The sequence below is a fragment of the Protopterus annectens genome, chromosome 14.part0 (assembly GCF_019279795.1).
Source record: "Protopterus annectens isolate FY-2018-M chromosome 14.part0, PAN1.0, whole genome shotgun sequence".
NCBI classification, from domain to species: domain Eukaryota; kingdom Metazoa; phylum Chordata; order Ceratodontiformes; family Protopteridae; genus Protopterus; species Protopterus annectens.
The window spans coordinates 162,925,238-162,951,134 of record NC_056748.1 but is presented as its reverse complement, the minus strand read 5'-3'; the positions used below and the strand labels follow the sequence as shown (position 1 = coordinate 162,951,134).

Below are 25,897 nucleotides of genomic sequence, written 5' to 3'. Positions count from 1 at the left end.
AGGGGCAAGGGGGGGCATATACAAACAGGTTTCCCCGGTGGAAGGATAGGGTGTCCACCCTCCATGCTTCTGGATGGAACTTTCTGGAGCAGAACTTTGTTAGCTGGTGGTTCTCTGGGGTTGCAAAAAGGTCTATGGCCGGGTTCCCCCAGTTTCAGGTGATGATGAGGAAGGTTCCCCTGTGTAGCTGCCACTCTTGGGGATCCCGGAGGCTTCTGCTTAGCTGGTTTGCCAGGGTGTTTTGATTCCCTGGGATATATTGAGCTGTCAAGTGCAGTCCCAGATTTGAGGCTGACTGCCAGATTTGCATAGCTAAATGACATAGGGGGTAAGAGTGAGTTCCCCCTGCTTGCTGATGTACATTACTGTCATATTGTCTGCCTTGATTAAGAGCACTCCTGGTCTCAAGTGTTCTTTGAAAACTAGGATTGCCTGGTGCCAACATCTCTTTTAGGTTGATATGGAGGCCCTGAGCCTCCTGTTCCCAAATGCCGAGTGCACATACTCCCTTACTCCCTTGGTATGCCCCCCAGGCTTTGTCTGAGGCATCTCTGGTGATGGTCTGGCCATGTGGGAGAGTGATACAGGGTAGGCCCTTGTTTAGGGTACACACCTCTGTCCACCATAAGAGCTTCTACTTTAAGCAAGGAATCAGGGGCAGCTGGTGTTCTAGTGACTGTGAGTGCTGGCACCAGAGGTTCCTGAGGTACCACTGTAGTTTCCTCATGTGTAGTCTGGCTAGGGGTACCAGCAGAATGCAGGAGGCCATGTACCCAGCACTTGCAGGAATTTCCTTGCTGTGAAGTGGGTCCTGCGGGCCAGCTGTGTGAAGTATAAGTGGAGGAACCTCTGCTTCTCCTGAGGGAGGGGAGGGTGCTTGAGTAGATGTGTCCAGTACAGCTATAAGGAAGGTTGACCTTCTCATGGGGAGAAATTGGGACTTCTCTTGGTTGATAGTGAAGTCCAGGAATGATACGAGAGTTTGAACAAAAGTGAGGTCCTGCAGGAGTCTCTCCTTGGTGCCTGCCTGAATGAGGCAGTCGTCCAGGTAGGGGGGTAAATCTGAATGTCCTTCTGTCTGCAAAAGGCAATGACAAGAGCCAAGCACTTGGTAAAGACTCTGGGAGCAGTGGATAAGCCAAAGGGCAAAACAGAGAACTGAAAGTATTGTGACCCTGTTCTGAACCGCAGGAAACTCCTGCAAGACTTCCTTATGGGAATATGGAGGTAGGCATCCTTCAGATCTAGGGTCACTAGCCAAGCATGTGGCATCAACATTGGTAAGAGTTTGTGTAAGGTCAGCATTTTGAATTTTGGTACCAGGAGAGACAGATTCAAAGTGGATAGGTATAAAATGGGGTGCCAGGTGCCCTCCTTTCTGGGTATCAGGGACAGTTTTGAATAAAACCCTTTTCCAGCCAGTTCCTTTGGTACATGTTCTACAGTGCCTTGGGCATAAAGCTTTTGTATTTGACAGATGGCTTTTACCCTCTGATTTGCTGGTACAGCTGGGAAGTCTGAACATCTGGGGCTTTCTTTGAAAGAGAATCTGTACCCGCTGGTAATAATTTTTAGGACCCATAGATCTGAGGTGATAGCCTGTCAATTCTCTAGGAAGAGGGAAAGTCTTCATCCTAGTCTCTCATTGGGGGGTTGTGGGGCCAAGGGGGTGTAGAGTCATTGTGAGTCCTTGGAGAAGGGAGGGGGCTTAGAGAAGGGAGGGGCTTAGAACTCCCCTGCCTAGGAATTGCCATGGTTCATTTTCTGGATCTCTGTTGGCCTTGTGACTGGTGCCTGGTAGGTCTGTCCCTGTGTGCCTTCCTCTGGATGGGCTTTGTTTGAGCAGGAAAGGACCAAAGCTTTGTGGGGAAGTTCCTGCTGAACCTTGGAGTCTGAACCTGCAAGAAATCCTTCACAGTCTGTATAGACTTGGCATTGTCTTCCATTTTCTTAATAACCTCCTCAGCTTTGGGTCCAAACAGCTGGCCCTTACCCAGGGGGGCATCTAACAATTTGGACTTTACCTGGTCAGGCAAAGGTTGTTCCCCTAACCAGACATACCTTCTGATCATACAGCCAGTGACTGCAGCCCTGCTGAAGCCTCCATGGCATCAAACCCGTATTGCAGGGAATGTCTGGCTACCTGGAAGGTGGAAATTATAAGATCCGCTAGTTCCCTGGTAGAACTGCTGTCTGGCAGTGTTGACATTTTTTTGTTTTAGTAATTCCATTTTGCTGGTATTTCAGAATATAGAATTGACAATTCAGGGCCCTAATGGCTATGGTGGCTGAAGTACAGGCTTTTTTGCCTAATCTATCTAGGGCCCTGCTCTGTATGTCACCTGGAATGGGATTTTTAGAAGAACTAGCCCTAGCCTCCTTCGGATCCTGAGTAATGACCTCTGGGTCAGCTGTTGGATTTTTAAAGAGATACTTGTGGGTGGCTTGCGCCCTATAATATCTGTCTGGCTTCACGGGGGCAGGTGGGAGAAAGTCAGGGGTGAGTTCAGACTCCAAAAAGACACCATTCACCACATCCAGGATAGGGGGAATGGCCAGAGTTTTATGCTGTGGAAGGTCAAAAGAACTCTCTCAGTCTTTTCTTTGACTAAGGGTAATCCTGCGCCTCCCAGTGGAAAAGTTACCTGAGGGAATTTAAAGTTTCCCCGAAAGAGAGGTCCACAGAAGGGGTGGCAGCAGGAATAGGGTCTTCAGCATCAGAATCCTCAAATGTTGCAAAAGGCTAGTCTTCAGTGTCAGAAATTTCTAGTTCTGATCCTTCTGACTCCTGGTCAGAAAGAGCCTCAGGAGAAGTGTCTCTCTTCCTTTTAGCTGGGCTGGCTTCCTCTAATTAGAGTGATTAAAGCCTCTGCCATTCTGAGCAGCTGCTGGGACTGTGTGGCAGGCTGGAAGGAAGGAAGTCCATTGGCTGGGTCCCTGGGATGGGGTCTTTTTAGGGGTAGTCTTTGGTCTTGGGCCTAGAGAATTCAGAGGCCTTATATAAGGTTAGCTTAATCGGCGGCGTGGTCATCGATCTCTGCCTGGCGGTCATCAGAAATGTGTCTGCGGAAGCTGATGCCTGTGAAGTGGCTCTGGACCCAATCGCATGACTGAAGGCCAATGTCCTGGCAGGAGAAGATGGACCTGGCGGTGTACCGGACACCAAACGGGTCTTGGTAGAGGCCTGCATCGGTTCCTCATCTGACATCAAGGGCTGTGAAGGCACCTTACTGAGTTCAGCAACTGAATTGAGAGGAAGGCTGCCTGACTTCAGACTGGAGTTGTCTGCAGATCTAACTTTCTGAGGCCTTTCCTTTCCTTTATCGTTTTTTTTTTCTAGGTAATTCCACAGCCATCTAACCAACACCATACCGTGATGAGAAAAAGAGTCACCGAACTGTCTAGTGAGAATTTCATCTCTTCTTCTAATAGTTCTAGCATTAAACAGGGCACAGAACAGACATCCAGGGACGTTATGGTCTGGGCCTAGGCAGATGATGCAGAGGGAATGCAAGTCTTGGTGCGGGATCTGTTTTCCACAAATGAGACAATTACTGACTTTCTCTGACATCAGATAAAAGCATGAAAAGGTTCCCCAATGGAGTACATAGTTTTAGATGGTTTCTCCCTCACTCTGGCAACAGCCAATCAATGCACTTGCAAAACTGCTTCTGCTTTGGGCTCCACGGCAAGAAAGACTGATGTAATGATGATGATTCTCTCTTTTTATAGCCCTGACGTCAGTCTCTGTACCGAGACAGCGGATGCAGGAGGGAAATCCTTTACTCTGGTATTCAGGCCGGCCGAGGGCTACCAAGCAGGGATAACCCCACAAGTGATGACTGCAACAGTGAAACACGAAGAACATCAAGAATTCATAACAGTGGCACAATGAATATTTTGGCATCTCAGAAGAGCTGGCAATCAGGCATGATTACAGTACAGGCAATCGTTTAAAAAAACAGCCATGATCAATATTACAGCTGTTTAAATGAATGTCTTTAGATGTTAGTAACTGCAGTTCGGAGAAGTGCTTTCTTTTGGTCAACTTTAGGTTGAGGGAGACATCAGTCTGAGAACCATCAAGAGTGCCAAATGACCTACATACTCCTTTGAAATAAGGCACCACTGTTTCCCCACAAATTCCAAAACCAAAACGGTTCATCTCTAAACAGTGGAACTGCAACTCTCAATGAACTCAAAGTAAATGAATAATTTTAAAGGCTTAAATTACAAAAAGAATGAAATCTATGCCGTGTACAACTTCAACTTTTCTTATCAGAAGGAAATATGTATGTTAATTATGCAAGGCTAGAAAATATCCTAACTGAGCACGTTTCACAGAAAGTTTGGTAGGTATTTTGGGAGGGGGACCAAATGAAGAAGCCTATTTATTTGTATTTTTTGACCATTTAATTTCTGCAGCTATGTTTTAAAGTTCAGTGATAAATCTTTACAGTCTTCAAAATTATCCATAAAACCAGATCAATCCAGACATAAAATACATAACAAATGTTTGTCAGGAATTGAAAATGCTTGTGTACATGTTAATACTCTCCTAAATTATACAATAAAAAGTCTTTATTATGGAAAAGTGCACAGCCCACTCTGTGTGCTTATTGTAAACCTGGTGTTACTCACAGAATAGTTAAATGGCCACAACACAGAGGTGTTTAGATTTTTGGCACATATTTAACCCAAAGAGATTGCAACTGTTTATTTTTCTCTGATTAAGTCTATAAAATGTTATGCAGTGTAAATACAAAAAATACATGTTAAAGTAAACTATGCCTCTACAAGTGCTAGTTGCAAAACACTCTGTAAGCACACTTATGTATGCTTATGAACTTTGCAGCATAGAAGGAAAAATTATTATTTGGAGTCTTCGTTCTCTTGTAAATAATCCAAATGTTAGTCACTGCAAAATGTTGACATAAACAACTTGACAGAGGAGTACAATAGCTCTAATGAGATTTAAATGAGGGCTGGCTCACACTTGTATATGAGCACTGTTGATAATAATGTACTTCTAGACTGTGCTCCAAATACTCATCTCTTAATAAAAAAGAAAAATACCAATGGGGCAGGACTCCAGGAGTGGGATCAGCTCTACGGATACGGCACTCTGCCACCAGTATAAAAATATCTATGATAAATATACCACACGAGCATTGGCACGTACACGCTAAACACATGCACTGTTCATGCTTCACACGTCTCCTAAAAGGAAGAAGCTATAGAAGAACATTAAACTTTGTTTATACAATGCACTATTTAAATAAGGCAAACAATTTATTTTTTAAATAATGTCACTTAACTGTAACAATTCATGCCTGTGAGGGGGGGGGGGGTATCACAGGATTTACTTGTGGTGGATTTGTTTAATCACTTCGGATTCGCCTTCACAATCAAATCACATCAACTGTGGGTAAATCTTGTGTCACATACACCCATTTGCGGATTACCATTTAAATATCGATACATGTCAAGGTTTTAGATGACGCAATCAATTTCGCCTTCACAATCAAACCACACCAACCATGGGTAAAAATCTTGTGACACATACACCCAATTTTGGATTACTATCTAAATATTCATGCATGTCAAAGTTTTAGGTGAATCAATTGATTTCACCTTCACAATCAAACTACACCAACTGTGGGTAAACTGTGTGATACCCACACCCAGTTGTGGATTACTGGTGAAATATCCATGCATGTTAGGGTTTTAGGTGAATCAATCAATTTTACCTTGACAATCAAATCACACCAACCATGGGTAAATCTTGTGATACCCACACCCAGTTGTGGATTACTATTTAAATATGCATGCATGTCAAGGTTTTAGGTGAATTAATCGACAAATAAATACCCCAGACATTCTAACTTCAAGTCAATGCATGTTGGGGAAAATGAATGCCCCAAATGCATCAATCTCAGTTAAAAAACTAACCCTAACTTGAAAAACATCTCTTTTCAAATCCGTTCACACTGATGAATTTCCAGTTACTTAATCAGATTTAGGTATGCAGTAATACCAGGATGTCCTCAGAATGCAAGCTGTGCAAACAGTTTTAAGTGGAATCAATCTTTTATGCGGGCAGCCACCTTCCTCGTTATGATACAGTTTTCAAAAATAAACTTGTGTGGATTTGGCACAGTGGTTAGACGAACAGAGTCCTGATTACAACGAAGGATCAATTAGAACCAAATGGGGAAGGGAAAAGAATGAAGACACTCAACCCACTCACTTCTTTCAAGGTGAGAAGGGGAGGGAATCGGGACCAAAATATGTTATCAATTTGAACTTCAAGATGGATACTATGAGCCAACAGAGGTATTTGCTCCATGGGGCAGGGCATCTACAGCCTTGGGTAATTTATGGAGGACAGAGATGTCCATGTGCAACCCCAGATCATCACTGGCATAAACAGAGGAATGATTTGGCACAAAAGTAAAATCCCACTTGCCCTTTGGATGACAGCTACACCCTGGGTCTACTAACTCCTCACCCTCATGGGAATGAATGGAAAAGAGCAGCTCAGGAAGAGGCCAGTGGTGAGAGGGGTCTGCCGCAAACCAGAAAATAAATAAAGGCGAACAGATATAAAATTTAAATTGTAATTTCAGAAGTCATATGAGACCCTTCTTAGATTATATTCAGTATCCACAAATGATGTTATAATCTAAAACAGAAATAACTAATCAGACGATAATTCACTACTTAGTAAACAAAACAATCTTATCACTGGTTTCCATACCAGTCCAGAACTGGTCTGTTCCAGTTCTAAAAGCTGGTGTTCCAACTCTCTGCTCCTGAATTTAAGTTCGTCAACTTGGTTCTGCAGTGTATTGGTCTCTGATTGAAGCTGAGCATTCTTGCTGGTCATTTTTTCTGTAAATCCCAATAGCTCAGATTCACGTTTCCGACTGCCTTCAATGTCCTTCTGCAGATCACTAATCAAAGAATTTCCGCTATCCACCTCTTCCTTCAGCGAGTTTACTTCTCGTTCATATCTGAATAAAAAAATATAATGACAACTGAATTACAGTACATTAAAACAGCATGTAAACATTCACAGTCAGTGAAAGAGAGAGCATTCTAAGAAAAGTATGGTCAGAGGAGGTACCAACTTGACAGCAGGTGTTCAACACAAATATTTCATTACTTATGCATGCCATGCGGCTGCTGATCTTCCTTCCGATGTGGCACCCGTATAACTTTCCAGAAGTATCAGCAGTGCAGCACTGACCATCACTGGACTTGCACCTAGTCCCATGTCAGTCAGTTCAAAGCTGTTCTATTCCAGCCTTTTTTGATAGGAATTATTTTGGCTCAGCCTTTTGAAGAAGTTAATGAAACACAGTTCATTAAAAACACTTCGCTGAAAACACAAACAAATGGAAGTCAATAAGATGAAACACATTACACTAAATACAAAAAGGTTTGTTAGAGTGGGTAAGACTTCTACACTCTGCCCCTAATATGGGGGTACATCTTATTTTGTCGCCAGGGTCCATCAAAGTTTCAACATTTCTTCTTTTGTATGTACATAAAGAAAGTGTACATAGTACAAACGGCATAGAACTCCAAAGTAAAAAATAAAGGGTCAGGGGTGTGAAGTACAAAGCCCAACACTTTCTGAGGTGCGGTAAGGACAGCACGACTTGCTCCCTTTTTGCAGCACACACTTCTCTGTAATTAAGTAATTTACTTTTTCATTCTTTATTATTTTCCTTATACTGTGTTTCCAAGTTATGACTTTGGATTATTTGCGTTTTCAGTGAAATAATTTCAGTAAACAGTGTTTCAGAGAAAGAAATAACAAAAAAGGCACACATTCCTTCCACGATAAGGTAAAACTGTTACTAATGTAATTAGTACCATTTGTCTGAGCTGGTTGCAGCTTAGATGGATATAAAAGATTTCCCAGCACTTACATGAAAAGAATAAGGAAACTTCACTAGTACTTCAGCCAAGTTTCCCCCAGTTAGTATAAATACTACCTCAGGTCTCCCCTGAAGAAAGGCCGCTGACCTAGTGGGACTAAATGAATCAATAAAAGACAAATAAAATAAATCTAAGTGAATACAGCTGTTAGTAGACTGAGGACATTTTAACAGCACATTAGAACTTCATAACTATAGTTTCATAGTTTAGTAGTAGGCTATCTGCCCTGGGGCACTTGTAAGCCTAGCCATAGTGATGTGGCTTTTGCCACCCCATGAAATGGTACAAAAATGTACAGAATAAATTTAGAATACTGTGCCTCTGTCTAGTAGTGACACAATGAAGGTCCCCTTATATAACAGAATTAGTTTACTGTGCCCCTGTCTAGCAGTGACACAGATGTGACCCCTGGGGTAAACTTACGATCTCCTATCCACTCATCAAGATTTCTCTTGAAGAGAGTCAGTGAGGGGCTCTGCCTAATATGAAATGTGATCTTATTCCAAAGCATGGGAAGCCTCTGGGTTATGAATCTATCCCTCCAGCATGTCCTATTCATACTTGTGCCAAGGTTTAAGTCTTTAGCTCTCGTGGTACTGATGGATTTGGATTTTTTGAGGTGGAGCATGTCCATCAGATCCTGATTGGACATGGCCTTGTACGTCAGGCAGAGATCACCACTGAGGAGGCGGTATGCTACTGAATAGAGCTGAAGTTCCTTTAGTCCGGCAGAATAAGACATATGTTGGAGACCCTTGATCCTCTTGGTGAGGTACTTTTGTGGTTTCTCCAGCTGTTGCAAATGCCGGGTGAGGTACATACCAAATTGGGCATTGTACTCAATCATGGGTCTGATGATGGAGGAGTATAGGGGTACAATGACATCCTTGGATCTGGATGTGAATCCCTTCATGATGAGGTGTGCAAGGTAGAATGTTTTTCTAACCACTTTGGCAATGTGGGTGTCAAATGAGAGGTCACTGTCGACTTGGGTCCCTAGGTCTCTGATTACTTTTTCCGTACTCAGTGGGTTGCTGTCTATGTGATAATTTGTGGGTACTTTGTTTTTCCCAAAGGGGATGACTATACATTTTTTGGCATTTAGTTGAAGGCCGTGACTCCGGCACCAGTTGTCCGTTTCTGTGAGGCCTTTTTGTAGGATGTATGTGTCCGCTGGTGTATCGACTATGGCGCCTAGTTTGCAGTCATCTGCGAACTTTGCCAGCCACAACCCTCCCATGTTTGCTTTAACATCTGAGAAATAAATGCCGAACAAGAGGGTCCCAGGACAGATCCCTGTGGGACACCACTTGTGACTGGCTTTGAGTCTGACATTGCTCCAGCGATTTTAACTTTATGGGTTCTGTCCTTTAGCCAGTTTGCAACCCATCTGGTGACATAAGGGTTTACGTTTAAGCTGTTGAGCTTATCTATGATGCCTGAGTGGGGTATTGTGTCGAAGGCCTTAGCCAAGTCCAGGTAGGCTGTATGGACTGCTTTGCCCTCATCAATGGCTCTAGTGACTGTTTCAAAAAAGTCAACCAGGTTCAAAAGGCAGGATCTGCCCTTTACAAAGATGAACTGGGTGGGGTCAAGTGTCTGTAGGTCCCCTATGTCTCTGTTTATGAGTTCCATAATGATTCTTTCTATAGCTTTGCAGACCAGGCTGGTTAAGCTTAGGGGGCGGTAGTTCCCAGGGTCTGTAGAGGTATCCCCTTTGTGGAGTGGGACCACTGTTGCTGTACGCCAGTGTTCAGGTACATATCCTGTAGTAAGGCTAAGGTTAAATAGCATTTTTATGTGCGAGTTTAGCTCCTCTTGGAGTTCACGTAGCACGCAACTCGGGATACCATCAGGTCCCATTGATGCTGTGTTTTTAGCTTTGTTGAGGGCGGTTCTCACTTGGACATCTGAGATGACAGGGAGATTACATTCAGCTGGGATAAGTATTTCTTCTTTTGGGGGAGAGGGAGGGGAGAAATTTGCACTGAACCTGTCAGCCAGAATGTTGGCAATATCTGTGGGCTCAGTGTATTTTTTGTTGTTGTGAACTAACTCTGAGCATATCTGAGGGTTTCCGCCCAGGTTTCTAACATAGCTGAAGGAGGCTTTGTGGTTATCTTTAGTGTCCTTAGCGATTTTTCTCTCAAAGTTGGCCTTGGATGTTTTTATGAGAGAACATAGTTTTCTGCTAATGTTGATCAGATATGTCTTCCCTTTATGGGATTTTGCTCTGACGTGCAGTAGCTTCCTTCTTTTGTTATACAATTTGTTAATGGCTGAGGTCCACCAGACAGGACGCTTGCCTTTGGTGGAGAGGGACTTGGATTTATTTGGGATTGCATGATCCATGCATTCTTGGAGATGTCCATAGAAAGCATTTGTGAAGGTTTCGGCATTGTGGGATGTGGTATCCACTGGCCCAGTGGGCTTAAAGGATACCATCTCAGTCTTAAGAAGAGTGAAGTCTGCTTTTGAGAAGTTTTTCACTGTGGTCTTTTGTGCTGGGGGTGGAGGTGGGATATGTATATCCAGGGTGATTAGTTTGTGGTCAGATCTCACTAGTGAGGGGTATACCTCCGGTGTGGAGCATTTTGTCCCCATGTTTGTGATGATCAGGTCTACTATATTATCTCCCCTAGTGGGAGAGGTGACTAGTTGTTCCAATGCATTTAAAGTTATGAATTCCAGGAACCTTTGGGCTAGGGTGTTAGGGCTAGAATAATGTACCCAATCTATGTTTGGGTAGTTGAAGTCTCCTAGTATGATGGTATTTTGTGACGCATTCATATCCTCCAATGTCTTCACGAACGCTGAGTGGGGTTCCTGAGATTGGGAGGGTGGTCTGTAATATGCTACTAGTTGTATAGCAGTTTTGCCTATGGTTAGTTGCACCTGTATGGTCTCTGATGCTTCATGTGTTGCTACTAACCTGGAGGTGTGGGTGTCCTTGATGAATATGGACACTCCCCCTCCCTTTGTGGTTCGGCCTGGGTTTTGGGGCCGAAAAGCATGATACGAGGTACAGCCTGGTAGTGCTGGGGTGCTCTCAGGAGCCTTGAACCAGGTTTCAGTTACTGCACAGACGTCGATGTTCTCTATGTTGAGTAGTGCATCGAGTGCCTGCATCTTGAGATTTAGACTTCTGGCGTTGAGCAGCATTACCCTTAGTTTTTTTCCATTTTTGTTTTCTAAGGAGGTGGGTTTGTCTTTTGAGCCTTGCCTAAAAAGGCACTATGGGGGTGGCAAGAGCCTTAGCCAATATCCGGAAGCCCAGTGGTGACAGGTGTAAGCCATCCCTTGCGAAGCAGCGTGGCTTGTCCAACATGTCATCCCAGGCAGACAGACATTGGATCCCCTTAGAATGACACCAGTACTTGAGCCAATTATTAAAGCTGATCATCTTGTCTTTGTATTGTGGCATCATTCTTGGTGAGGGCAAGATGCTGCTCAGGGTCAGGGTCATACCAGCCTGGGCTACATAATCGGAGAGCTCCTCTATGTCTCTTTTCATGCAGTCCAGGGAGGTACGTCTCAGGTCATTCATGCCAGCATGGACAATGATGGAGTCATATTTGTACTTTCTTTGGAGTGACCTGAGTGTGTGTGTTATGTGGCGGATCCTAGCTCCCGATAGGCAGCTCACAGTCACCCTCTCCTTGTTCAGCCTGGTCAGCGGGACATCAGTGTTTCTGACTATAGAGTCACCTATTACTAGTGTATCAGGCATGGTGTTCGGCCTTAAGGGCTGTGATTGGTTGACACACTGATTTATTGAAGTATGTGTTGCATGTTGTTTTGAGGTGGTGGATTTTTGGATGTCTGCTTTGGGAGCCTCTGTTGTTTTGGTAAGTTTTTTATTAGAGCCTCCGAGTATGTCTTTGTGTTTTTATGTGTTTGGTTTGCAGTTGTGGTAGGTCTATGTGGGACTGGGTTTGTTGTGTGTGTGGTTACCATCTCCTCCTGTCTGGTCATGCCAGCCCTGATTTGACAGAGTTCAGCCTCCAGTTTGGCTATATAGTTGCATCTCTCACATGTATTTGTGTTTGTTGGGAGGAGGAGAGGGTTGTCTGTGTACATGAGACAATTGTAGCATTGTCTCAAAATACCCAGATTAACCAGCTGAACTGGGGAGGACGTCAGTAATCTACCACTCGACATGCTAGAACAGTATAAGGGAGTGCTGTGCCTTTAAGGGAAGTGGATATTCACAGGGGTGGTAGGTGAATGTAGTGCTTTACTTCGTACGAGAGTGCTTACTTAGTAGAGACGTTTTGAGAACAAGTGCTAGGCTTATAATATAGTGAGTAGTCTGATTATACTAAGAGTAGAGCTTCCTTAAGGGAAAATTTGAAGAGCAGACTTGGCGGAGCCAGAAGAAGTTTAACCGGCGCTGCGCTATGCGCAAAGCCGCGCAAACGCAGATTTTAAACAGGGAACTACAAAAGAGCTAGAAATGGTCCAAAACAACCAATTACTACAGCTCTTGTGCTGAGGTCACTTCCTACAGGGACAGGTAGGCTGCTCAAGGAGCAAAGAAACTTCCTTCTATCCAAGTAAGGTAATGGACAACACAGGAACTACACCACAGCCCAGAATACAGCAATGCCTGTAAACTGGTATAAACTAGTCGAGGAGAGGCGGGAAAACAAGGATTATTTTTTGGGTTTTTTTTTATAGAAACACACAGAAAATGCAGAAACAGTGATAAATCAGTTACACAGGCTAGCACACTTTAGTGTGCAGCCTCAACAGTTAAATTAAACAAACAAACAAACTTTCGATCAAATTTGACTAAAAAGTAACTTTAAGTGCAGACTTTAAAATAATGCAGCAAAGAGCTAAAAAAACAGTTTAAGCTTGTTCAGGGTAAGCTACAGAAGCTATTCCAAGTAAAAAAAAAGCAAAGATACTTAAATCCAGAAAGTAGTCGCTTTTCTGAGTTCTCTGTAGCTAGGACCACGAGGAGCTTGTCTGAGCAGTATAGCCAGAAAAAAACACCCAGAGGTGGATTTTAAACAGGGAACTACAAAAGAGCTAGAAATGGTCCAAAACAACCAATTACTACAGCTCTTGTGCTGAGGTCTCTTCCTACAGGGACAGGTAGGCTGCTCAAGGCTCCCCACTCCCACTGGTGAGCAAAGAAACTTCCTTCTATCCAAGTAAGGTAATGGACAACACAGGAACTACACCACAGCCCAGAATACAGCAATGCCTGTAAACTGGTCTAAACTAGTCGAGGAGAAGCGGGAAAACAAGGATTATTTTTTTGTTTTTTTTTTATAGAAACACACAGAAAATGCAGAAACAGTGATAAATCAGTTACACAGGCTAGCACACTTTAGTGGGCAGCCTCAACAGTTAAATTAAACAAACAAACAAACTTTCGATCAAATTCGACTAAAAAGTAACTTTAAGTGCAGATTTTAAAATAATGCAGCAAACAGCTAAAAAACAGTTTAAGCTTGTTCAGGGTAAGCTACAGAAGCTATTCCAAGTAAAAAAAAAAAGCAAAGATACTTAAATCCAGAAAGCAGTCGCTTTTCTATGTTCTCTGTAGCTAGGACCACTCTGCAGGACCACGAGGAGCTTGTCTGAGCAGTATAGCCAGAAAAAAACACCCAGAGGCGGATTTTAAACAGGGAACTACAAAAGAGCTAGAAATGGTCCAAAACAACCAATTACTACAGCTCTTGTGCTGAGGTCACTTCCTACAGGGACAGGTAGGCTGCTCAAGGCTCCCCACTCCCACTGGTGAGCAAAGAAACTTCCTTCTATCCAAGTAAGGTAATGGACAACACAGGAACTACACCACAGCCCAGAATACAGCAATGCCTGTAAACTGGTCTAAACTAGTCAAGGAGAGGCAGGAAAACAAGGATATACAAACAGTTCATAATACCACAGATGGATGGCAAGTAATGAAGTAGTGGAAATAATGAAAAACTTCTGATTCAAGGATCTACCTTTAAAGTGATTACATCACAAAGCTGGACTAGTTTACTTTTTCAAAGGTAAGAGTTTCACTGTTTAAACATAAAAAATGGTAAATTCCTAAGCAACTCCTTCATAATATATGGTACTGAAAATCATAACATTCAATACAGCCCTACTACGAAATTACTATCTTAACAAATGTGGAAATTCTATCTCAAGCATCAGCCTCGTGTATATCCTCCACAGCTGCATCGTTCTGACTGTGTGGGGGAACATCACTCTTTGCAAGGCCTTACTAAGAGATATTTAAAAAAAGCAATACAAAACTGTCAAACTGTTTTGAGAGTGTTTTCTCCAACAGTCACACCCTGTTCCCGTTCGACAAAAGAAACAGAATAACAGAGGCACTCTTGTCATATCGGTTGATCAACAGCTGGAACCTCCATGATGGTGTAAGGATCCATTTGTACTTGCACCCCAATGTGAACTATGCATCTAAAGAGATAGACATGATGGTGTAAGGATCCCCTTGTACTTATCACCCCAATGTGAACTATGTATCTAACAAGACAGACATGATGGTGTAAGGATACCCTTGTACTTATCACCCCAATGTGAACTATGTATCTAAAGAAATAGACATGATGGTGTAAGGATCCATTTGTACTTGCACCCCAATGTGAACTACGTATCTAAAGAGGTAGACATGATGGTGTAAGGATCCCATTGTATTTATCACCCCAATGTGAACTATGTATCTAAAGAGGTAGACATGATGGTGTAAGGATCCCCCTGTACTTATCACCCCAGTGTGAACTATGTATCTAACAAGACAGACATGCTAGTGTAAGGATCCATTTGTACTTATCCCCCCAATGTGAACTATGTATCTAACTAGACAGTCATGATGTTGTAAGGATGCCCTTGTACTTACACCCCAATGTGAACTATGTACAGTGGATATACAAAGTGTACACACCCCTGTTAAATGCCAGGATTTTGTGATATATAAAAAAAAGAAACCACAATAAATAATTTAAAAACTTTTCCCACCTTTAATGTGACCTATAACCTGTGTAACTCCATTGAAAAACAAACAAATCTGTTAGGGGAAAAGTATAAAAAATAAAAAATGTACAATAAGCTGGTTGCATGTGTGTGCACGCCCTTAAACTAATACTCTGTTGAAGCACCTTTTGATTTAATTACAGCATTCAGTCTTCTTGGGTAGGAGTCTATCAGCATGACACATCTTGACTTGGCAATATTTGTCCACTCTTCCTTGCAAAAGTGCTCCAAATTTGTCAGACTGTGAGGGCATCTCTTGTGCACAGCCCTCTTCAGGTCACCCCACAGTTTTTCTATTGGGTTCAGGTCTGGGCTGTGGCTGGCCCATTCCAAAACTTTAATTTTCTTCTGGTGAAGCCATTCTTTTCTTGATTTGGATGCATGCTTGGGGTCATTTTCGTGTAGAAAGGTGAAATTCCTCTTCATCTTCAGTGCTTTCTAGCAGATGCCTGAAGGTCTTGGGCCAAAAGTGACTGGTATTTTGAACTGTTCATAATTCCCTCCACCTTGACAAAAGCCCCAGCTCCAGATGAAGAAAAGCAACCCCAAAGCATGATATTGCCACCACCGTGCTTCACCATGGGGATGACGTTCTTTTGGTGATGCAAAGTTTTGTTTTTGCGCCAAAAGTACCTTTTGGAATTGCGGAAAGTTCAACCTTGGTCTCATCAGACCAAAACACATTTTCCCTCATGCTTCTGGGAGACCTGATGTATTGTTTTGCAAATTTTAGCCGGGCCTGGTTGTTTTTCTCTGTAAGAAAAGGCTTCCATCGTGCAACCTTACCCCATAATCCAGACATATGGAGAATATGGGAGACTGTTGTCACATGTAGTACACAACCAGTACTTGCCAGAAATTCCTGCAGCTCCTTCGGTGTTGCTGTATGTCTTTTGGCAGCATCCCTGACCAGTTTTCTTCTTGTCTTTTCATTAATTTTGGAGGGACATCCAGTTCTTTGCAATGTCACCGTTGTCCCATATTTTCTCCACTTTTTGATGACTGTCTTCACTTTGTTCCATGGTATATCCAATGCTGTGGAAATTTTTTTGTACCCTTCTCCTGACTGATACCTTTCAACAATGAGATCTCTTTGATGCCTGACTAACTTGTACAGCTTAACTATTTATCTAACAAGACAGACAAGTAACTTGTAGACCTTAGTTACTGACGTGACATATTAAATGCAGAGAGGTTAACTAATCAGCAACACTAATATATAAAAATAAATCGATGATTACCATGCCAAATGACTGAATAATACATTTTTTCTAGGTTTTTTTTTCTCCCACAGATGTTGACTTCAGGCCCCTCCATGTTTGGTCCCAATGTCCTGTAACCACAGTTGCCCTTATATCTGCTAGGCTTCCCTGAAGTATGGTTCAGTTGCATGTATTACCACGGGTCCCTTGACTTACTCTGTGATACACCTGTGGGGTTGCATCTGCTAGCAGACTGTGGAGCAGAACGGGCCAAATGTGATGTCTAGCCTAATGTGTGTCTGTCTGTGTGTGTGTGTGTGTGTGTGTGTGTGTGTGTGTGTGTGTGCGTGTGTGTGTGTGTGTAGACAACCTACTACTACATGAAAAGCTATTTTCTTGAGTCATGAACTCCACCTGGGCTCATGGGAAGATTCATCCAGTACTCCCCCCACCCCATAATAAGCACGGCTATCGGCCTTGCTAGCATCATCAGGCACTCAAACCGCTAACCTGACTCAGGTTATTTGAGTCACAGTCAGGGCATTCTCTCTATACATTACTAAGCTGGCTACTTACCTCAGGTTATCCAAGTCACAGTCAGGGCATTCTCTCTATACATTACTAAGCTTGCTACCTACTTCAGGTTATCTGAGTCACGGTCAGAGCATTCTCTCTATTTATTACTAAGCTGGCTACCTACCTCAGGTTATCTGAGTCACAGTCAGGGAATTCTCTCTATACATTACTAAGCTGGCTACTTACCTCAGGTTATCCTAGTCACAGTCAGGGCATTCTCTCTATACATTACTAAGCTTGCTACCTACCTCAGGTTATCTGAGTCACGGTCAGAGCATTCTCTCTATTTATTACTAAGCTGGCTACCTACATCAGGTTATCTGAGTCAAAGTCAGGACATTCTCCCTATACATTACTAAGCTGGCTCTAACAGAGGCATTTACCCATACAAAAGTAGGTGCTGTTTAAAATATGTAGACAATGAATAAAGCACCACAATCATCTATGTTGTAAGCATATGTCACTCTTTTTAATGATAAGAACTGAAATTCAATGCCTAGAATCTTCCTGAAACTACAAAAGTCCTTGGAAGCTGTGATGCTGAGTGTGAGTAGTTCTATAGCCCGACTGTTAGGAACACCTAAAATAAACACAAGCTTTAAGTGCACAGATGGAAATCATGAAGAAAATCATCCAGTGTATCCTTATGAAAGGGTCAGCATGGATGATACCATACGATAATTAAGAAAATAACCAAGGCAGAGGAAAGGTCCAGAATGTGAAGCATAACCTTCACTACCATTTAGGCAAGCTGGTTCGCTCCAGTAGTTAGACTGGAATGCAACTATTAAAGCATAATATACGCATTCCTTATCTGTATATGCAGTATTGTAGTTATAACTATTAAAGCATAATACAGGCATCCCTTATATGTACATGCAGAATTGTATTTGTAACTATTAAAGCATAATATACGCATCCCTTATACGTATATGCAGTATTGTAGCTGTAACTATTAAAGCATAATACAGGCATCCCTTATATGTATATGCAGTATTGTATCTGTAACTATTAAAGCAGAATACAGGCATCCATTATATGTATATACAGTATTGTATTGGTAAGTATTAAAGCATAATACAGGCATCCCTTGTATGTATATGCAGTATTATATTTGTAACTATTAAAGCATAATATAGTTATCCCTTATACGTATATGCAGTATTGTATTTGACATCATAATGTAGCTTACAGACAAGCAATGCGAGTGAGTACAGAGTACCAGGCTTCAATGCATCTGTACTAGAGGACTGTTACACTGAGAGGTTTAAATATCACTTCTGATTGCTAATTGCTTATTCACCCCTTTCTCTGCAAAAGATTTAGCAAACAGAATAATAATACTTTGGCTCAGCATATCATAAAACAGTGATTTTTTTTTCACCTCGAGCTCTGCTTATCCTGAATCATTTATAATGAAGAAAGTGTCTTCATTTTTATAATCAATGGAAGAAGCTTCAATAAGAAATTCTTCAAACTTCAGTGTAGAGTTTAATGTTGGAAATTAAGATTTTGTCACAGTTATTGACGTACAGTAAGGTCACAGGTATTAATGATGCTGGCAGGTTTTCAAGGGTGTCATTAACTATAAGGTGAAATACTTAAGGGGAGGGGGCATCTACATTCACAATAATCTGGGGTCCCCAATAAAAGTAAACAGCCAAAAGGCAGATGTTATTAGTGTTATCATTTTTACTATTCAACAATCTCTGCGTGTTGGTTTCTAGAAGAGACTGAAATTAGCAAAGGACTACAACAAAAGGCTCACTACTGAAATATGTTAACACTTTTAAATAGCACAGTAGCTTTAACGGCTGGAGAAGTACAGTCTTCAAAACTTATTGAAAAGTATCACGCTTACCAGGCTCAAAAGACAACACCTTACTGGATCAAGCTTTGACTGATGGTTACCATCAGATAGTAGGCACCCCACCAGCGTAAATAATACAATGGATATTGCAAGGGCCAGGGAACACCTTTGGTTACTGAGTACTGCATTTTGCACAGTCAGTGTTACCAGGAACTATTACTTGGTAAACAGAATGTTAGTCTTGAGAGAAAATGATATAATAATAAATTCAGCTGATTGTGTCAAAATGAACACAACTACCAGAACAGGATTGGAGACATGATCTACGATCAATGATATCTTTCAATAAAGGGTATCTTGTTTGTTTTTCACAAAAAACAGAAGAAAAATGAGAATAATATTCATACCTGCTGTAAGGGAAACACCTGAGGGAAAGTACGGCCCGGGTGACTTGGAAACCAGGACAAAAGTTGATAAAGAAGCACCACTACTGCAAAAATGCTTAGAAAGTTGCCTTCAACAGGACACAGATATATAAATGACATGAATAATAAGGAAGAACATACAGGCAGCCAAAGCCTAACATGAAAGCAACACAGCTTTATACAGAGATTATATAAAGTCCTTCTTCAAACATGCAATAAGTCATACTAGGTGGACAAAGCAGAACTCTTCTTTTAAGGATAAAAAATACACCGTGCCAGAAAAAAGCACTGCAGAATTACTATGTAAAATATGCTCCAGGAGAGAAATGATATAGGTAATACTGAATTCCTTCCTGTAATGGCTGAACCATATTCATGGCCATTGATACTGTACAAAATGGTGTCTCAGACACTAAACAGAATTAGAGGAGCAAGGTCCTGAAGGGTTAAATGGATTTTTTATACACAAGATCATTAGCTCTCTGTGTGCATACTTTACTTATTCATTACGCCTCCAATTTGTGGGGGGAAGCAACAGCTGTACTAGTTTCAAAGGGAAGCAGTGCCAACACTGTGGATGAGTACAAAGGGAAGCAGTGCCAACACTGTGGATTAGTACAAAGGGAAGCAGTGCCAACACTGTGGACGAGTACAAAGGGAAGCAGTGCCAACACTGTGGGCGAGTACAAAGGGAAGCAGTGTCAACACTGTGGGCGAGTACAAAGGGAAGCAGTGCCAACACTGTGGGCGAGTACAAAGGGAAGCAGTGCCAACACTGTGGGCGAGTACAAAGGGAAGCAGTGTCAACACTGTGGGCGAGTACAAAGGGAAGCAGTGCCAACACTGTGGGAGTACAAGGGAAGCAGTGCCAACACTGTGGGCGAGTACAAAGGGAAGCAGTGCCAACACTGTGGGTGAGTACAAAGGGAAGCAGTGCCAACACTGTGGGCGAGTACAAAGGGAAGCAGTGCCAACACTATGGATGAGTACAAAGGGAAGCAGTGCCAACACTGTGGGCGAGTACAAAGGGAAGCAGTGCCAACACTGTGGGCGAGTACAAAGGGAAGCAGTGCCAACACTGTGGGTGAGTACAAAGGGAAGCAGTGCCAACACTGTGGGCGAATATAAAGGGAAGCAGTGCCAACACTGTGGGCGAGTACAAAGGGAAGCAGTGCCAACACTGTGGGCGAGTACAAAGGGAAGCAGTGCCAACACTGTGGGCGAGTACAAAGGGAAGCAGTGCCAACACTGTGGGCGAGTACAAAGGGAAGCAGTGCCAACACTGTGGGCGAGTATAAAGGGAAGCAGTGCCAACACTGTGGGCGAGTACAAAGGGAAGCAGTGCCAACACTGTGGGTGAGTACAAAGGGAAGCAGTGCCAACACTGTGGGCGAGTATAAAGGGAAGCAGTGCCAACACTGTGGGCGAGTACAAAGGGAAGCAGTGCCAACACTATGGATGAGTACAAAGGGAAGCAGTGCCAACACTGTGGGCGAGTACAAAGGGAAGCAGTGCCAACACTGTGGACGAGTACAAAGGGAAGCAGTGCCAACACTGTGGACGAGTACATGTCTAGAGAACTTGTTTGGGATAAGCAAAGAACTCTGACAGGGAATTACTTACAATATTTGCATCCAATTTACAACCAAGCTATGACGTTAACCAACATGGCTTTATTACTGCTACTTCCTGTGTAACCAACTAACTGAATTTTTATAACAATGTCACTTGCATATTGAATTCTACCCTCCATTTCCCTAGTCCAGAAACATAAGTGAACCTGAATATAATTCATACATGCATAACTGGATCAGGACATAGCTGAATTACAGGAAGTACACACGTGATAGTTAAACTTATCGTAACAGTAGATGTGTGAATGATCACCGGTGCAGTAGCCTTAGCTACACAGGTTATATCCTGCATAGACTATAATAGCTAGCCAGCTTCCAAAGCTTCAGAGAACCTTCTATAAACCCAAACTGTTAGTCTGTTCAGGTTGAGCTGACTAAAAGTGAGGCTTGGGTGCAAAAAAAGTGAGAGCTTTCTTCCCAACAGAGACAGGGAAATAGGCTAAAGCACTGAGAAGGACAATGCCAATAAAATAATACTAAATTCCCACTCCTTGATGTAAAAAACATACAAAATTAAGGGAAATAGAGGTAGGGAGAAGTTAACGCAGCACTGACCATTCAAACATCTACTGCTATGGCAAGTTTATTTACACAATTGTACTAAGTTCTTCATATGGGTCACTACTGCAGTGGAGTCAGCTATACGGGCAGATTACCAGAGATTAACCTGACCACCTGACCGAGAGGAGGAAGGATGAGGGTTCAGGAGCCCCTGAACAATGGTCCTAGCATAGCATGTCCTAGACCTCCAGGAGGAAACTAGTTTACAGTGCTTTGTAAAGGTATGTACAGAGGACAAAGTTGCCACATCTAGACTATAGAATTCAACCCCTTTCAAAAAGGCACAGATTAAGACAAGGCTCTAGTAGAAAATGCCTTTATTCTTCCTGGAAAAATTTTGTTGTGGGTGGGTGTAACAAAAGGTAATAGCATGAGATAACTATTTTGAAACACACTGTTATGACACTGGTTGTCTTTTTTTTTTAACCTTCACGAGAAATGAAAAAGTAATCAGAAATTTTGAAAGATTTAGTTCTGTCACTATAGTACTTACATTGTTTGTGGACATCCAAAGTATGGAGTAGTCTCTCTCTTACTTTCAGGTTTTATAAATAAAAGGAGATGGATAGCTTGGCTTAAGGTAAACTCAGAAACCACTTTATGTACAAATAAAGGACTGGTTCTTAAGAAAACCCTTTCTTCAGGGAAAATGTGATAAGGTTGCCCCACTATGAGAACCTGTAACTCCAGCAGGAGAAGGCCTAGAAGAAATTATTTGCAAGAGTTCATAGCATCTCTTTTTCATGTCAGAAACCTGAGAACAATCCGACTTAAAGTGTTCCATCATACAAACCAGAGTATTCTCAAAGGACAATTCCTCCACAGGGGAATCAGGAGAAAGTGAATCCTTTTCTTCAGATCATAAGGCAAGGACAGAGTGGATATGAGAGCAGTGTGCCACTGACGCCTCACCAGAGTCTAAATCCAACTCCTCTTCACAGGAATCAGATTCCCTAGGATGTTTGGAAGGAGTAGAAGACCAACGAACTGAAGCAGGAACAGAAAATCCTTCATGGGTCTTTAGAACCATTAAGAGCACTGAAAAGCTAAGGATCCTTGGCCACTGGGGCCACATACTTGGTCTTCTGCTGCTTTTTTAAAGGAACATCAGTTTTAACAAATCCAGGAGGCTCACACTTCTGCCTAGATCCACTGAGGGGCACCAGGCTCCTCTTTCCTAACAAGTATTTGGGGAATCCCATTATGCCCCGCCAATGTAATCAACCTGGATTCCTCTTCCACATCTGCAGCAGACGTAAGTTCAGCCTCACTGGCTGTGTGTGTGCAGGCAGCCCCATGTTGGCCTCTAACTAGGTCACAATACAGGGAACGGACACAGGCACTGAATGGTCCTTGGGTTCTTCATCCAACCCGAAAGAGATGTCCAGAGACGGCTGGACAGCCATAGAGTTGCTGCATGGATTTTTTAGCTTTTTTCTTAAATGGAGAATGAATATTAGGGCAGGGAGGTTCAAAGGCTATGGCACCCTGAGATAACAGTTTTAACCTCTGGTTCTCCAAGTAAATGGAAAGGGATAATAGACCACAGAGGACAGTCTTGGGAACAAATGCCTTACAAATCTGACACTGAGTATTGCCATGCACAGTACCCAAACAAAAAAGGTACTGCTCCTGTCTGTCTTTATGGGGAATCTGCCTCCCACATTCACATTTTCCCTTCCTGGATGACACGTAAAAGGGTAAAAACAAAAGAAGAAAACAAGGAAGGAAGAGAACCAACAACGATGGATCTTCCAGCCACTTGTGCCAGCAAAACTATTGCTCCAGCCTTGACATCCTCTAATTTTTTTCACCTCCCGTAATGTGCCTGCCGGAGAAGCTACCACAGATTGAGTTTGTTGCCAAGAAGTATAATGGCCCTAAGATAAAAGTAATGGAGAAGGGCTCCAACAGCCCTTCAGGACTGGCAATTTGGAAGGGGGTGAAAGGAGGGTGTCATAATGTACAGGTATGGATGAAAGGATTCCGCATTATGGTCAAGACAAAATGAACGTATCCTGTTCATCCCATCCAACTAATCTGACTGAAAAGTCAGAAACCCCAGCTATAGAATAACAAGAATGGCATCATGACAGGAGATTCTTGAGGACAGTGACTCCTAAGGAAGCCCAATACCTCAAAATAATGTTGAATTTTGTAATGTCTGGCAAAGGTATGCAATGTAGAACAGGTTGCCACATCACAAATTTCACCAAGTGAGGATCTTCTTTCTTTTCTTCGCCAGGTAAGGAATTTCTAAAGAACGCTGTAGACGTGACAACCGGTCTTGTAGAATGAGCTTTTGGTCTGCATAGCAAACAGCAGTAGTGTGCAGAAAAGAGAAAGAAAATACAGTCTGGAAGCCACATGCATAGAGTAACTTTTTTAAGCACCTTTATTGAATTATCACTTGTCACACAGGCAAATTTACATTTATATAAAAGTACTCAAACTGCATTAACAAGTCATGTTTACAAACATTATACTTCACATATATAACCTAAGCAACTTTACATAAATTATTCAATTCCTTCCCCTTTTTTAAACAAGAAACACTTTTATTAAACCATCACTTATAACATAAGCAATCATACATTTACATAAATGAAAACAAACCACACAGACACAATCCTAGTTACAAGCATTTTACATCACAAACCATAATGACACACTCACAGTTGCAAACATTATAAATCACTTATAATCTACCCAATCATTTTCAGTCAAATATTACATAGGTCATTAAGTCCTGCCTTCTTTTAAACCCCATTCTTCCCCTGTAAGTACTGTTCCTACAATTCCCATTTTTTCCTATGTAGTTTCCTCCTACCCTTTTCTAAAGTTCTCAATTCCAGTTGTTTTATATCTGTTGCTATATTCACTACTTCTAGTATAGTTGGTTTATAGGTTCATAGGTTGGTACTAGGCTATCAGCCCTAGGGCCTATACAAGCCTAGCCATAACAATTCCCTGGCTATTTCTTCCCACATTATTTACTTTCCTGGACCCCTGTCTAGCAGGGCGACTGACGTGATCCCTGGGATAAATTTCCATTCTCCCATCCAAATGTCAAGGTTCCTCTTGAAGAGGTCCAAAGAGGCACTCTGCTTGACATGTATGGGCAATCTATTCCAGAGCCTGGGGAGTCTCTGGGTCAGGAACCTATCCCTCTGGCATGTTTTGTTTATTGTGATGACAAGGTTTAGATCCCTGGAGCGTGTAGCTCTGAGGGATTGGGATTTCTTTAAGTGTAGCATGTCCAACAGCTCTGGGTTTGACATGGCCTTGTATGTTAAGCAGAGATCGCCTCTGAGTAGACGATATGCAGAGTACAGCTGGAGTTTTTAAGGTGGTCAGCGTAGGGCATCTGCTTTAGGCCTGTGATTCTTTTAGTGAGGTATTTCTGAGGCCTTTCCAGTTGTTGCAGATGTCTTGAGAGGTACATACCAAATGGGGCGTTGTATTCTATAATGGGTCTAATGAGGGATGAGTACAGTGGGACAATGACCTCCGTTTTCTGGATGAAAAGCCCTTCGTGATGAGGTGTGCCACATAGAAGGATTTCCTGACTGTTGTGGCGATGTGGATATCGAAGGTGAGACCACTGTCCACCTGTGTCCCTAAGTCTCTTATCACACTTTCTGTGTTTAGTGTACTGCCACCTATATGGTAATTCATGGATACATGTTTTTCCCAAAGGGGATAACAATACATTTCTTGGCATTGAGCTTGAGCCCATGGCTCTGGCACCAAGCATCTGTTTCTGTAAGGCCCTTTTGTAGAGTATCCACATCATTTGGGGATTCAATAATGGCTCCCAGTTTGCAGTCATCTGCAAACTTTGTTAGCCAGAGTCCCTTAGTGTTGACCTGTACTTCAGAGAAGTAGATGCCAAACAAGAGCGGCCCCAGGACTGAACCCTGAGGTACTCCACTTGTCACTTGTCTGGAGCTGGATTTGGAGTCGGCTACTTTTACAGTGTGGGTTCTATCAGTAAGCCATTTAGCAACCCATTGGGTGACATAGGGATTAATACCCAACTTAGTAAGTTTATCTAGGATTCCAGAGTGGGGGATGGTGTCAAAGGCCTTGGCAAGGTCTAGATAGGCTGTGTGGACCACCTTACCCTTGTCCATGGCTCTGGAGACTGATTCAAAGAAGTCAATCAGGTTCAGGAGACAAGATCGGCCCTTCACAAACCCAAACTGGGTGGGGTCCAGTGTTTGAAGGTTGCCAATGTCTTTGTTTATAAGTTCCATGATAACACGCTCCATGGCCTTGCAGATAAGGCTTGTCAGACTGATGGGACGGTAGTTTCCGGGATCCAAGATGGATCCCCCCTTGTGGATTGGGATAACTGTAGCTCTGCGCCACTCAGTGGGCACGAAACCTGAGGTGAGGCTATGATTAAACATGACACTTAGGTGAGGTGCCTGTTCATATTGTAGTTCATGCAGTACACAGCCCGGGATGTCATCTGGTCCCATGGATGCTGTATTCTTGGCTTTACAGAGTGCGTTTAGACTTTGATTTACATTACAACTTTAGACAAAGTTTCACAACTTTAGACAAAGTTTAAACTTTGATTTACATTTTCTAGCAATTGCTTTTTTGGCACCCACCATAATTAGACACAGCAAGGTCTTACCATGTCTAAGCAATTCCAATTCAGTATCACAGCTCAGAAAAATCATCTCCCTTGTCACACCAACCTGCCCACCCAGCATCTCCCGA

General features: G+C 42.6%; 1 protein-coding gene across 1 annotated transcript in view; it reads right to left on the bottom strand.

The window, feature by feature from the left end:
• CCDC186 (coiled-coil domain containing 186) overlaps nucleotides 1-25,897 on the bottom strand; it is a 1,483,461-nt gene that overhangs the window by 412,528 nt on the left and 1,045,036 nt on the right. The window contains exon 12 of the mRNA XM_044055936.1: nucleotides 6,761-7,016. Within this exon, the coding sequence (XP_043911871.1) occupies nucleotides 6,761-7,016 (256 nt within the window). The remainder of the gene's footprint in view (nucleotides 1-6,760; nucleotides 7,017-25,897) is intronic.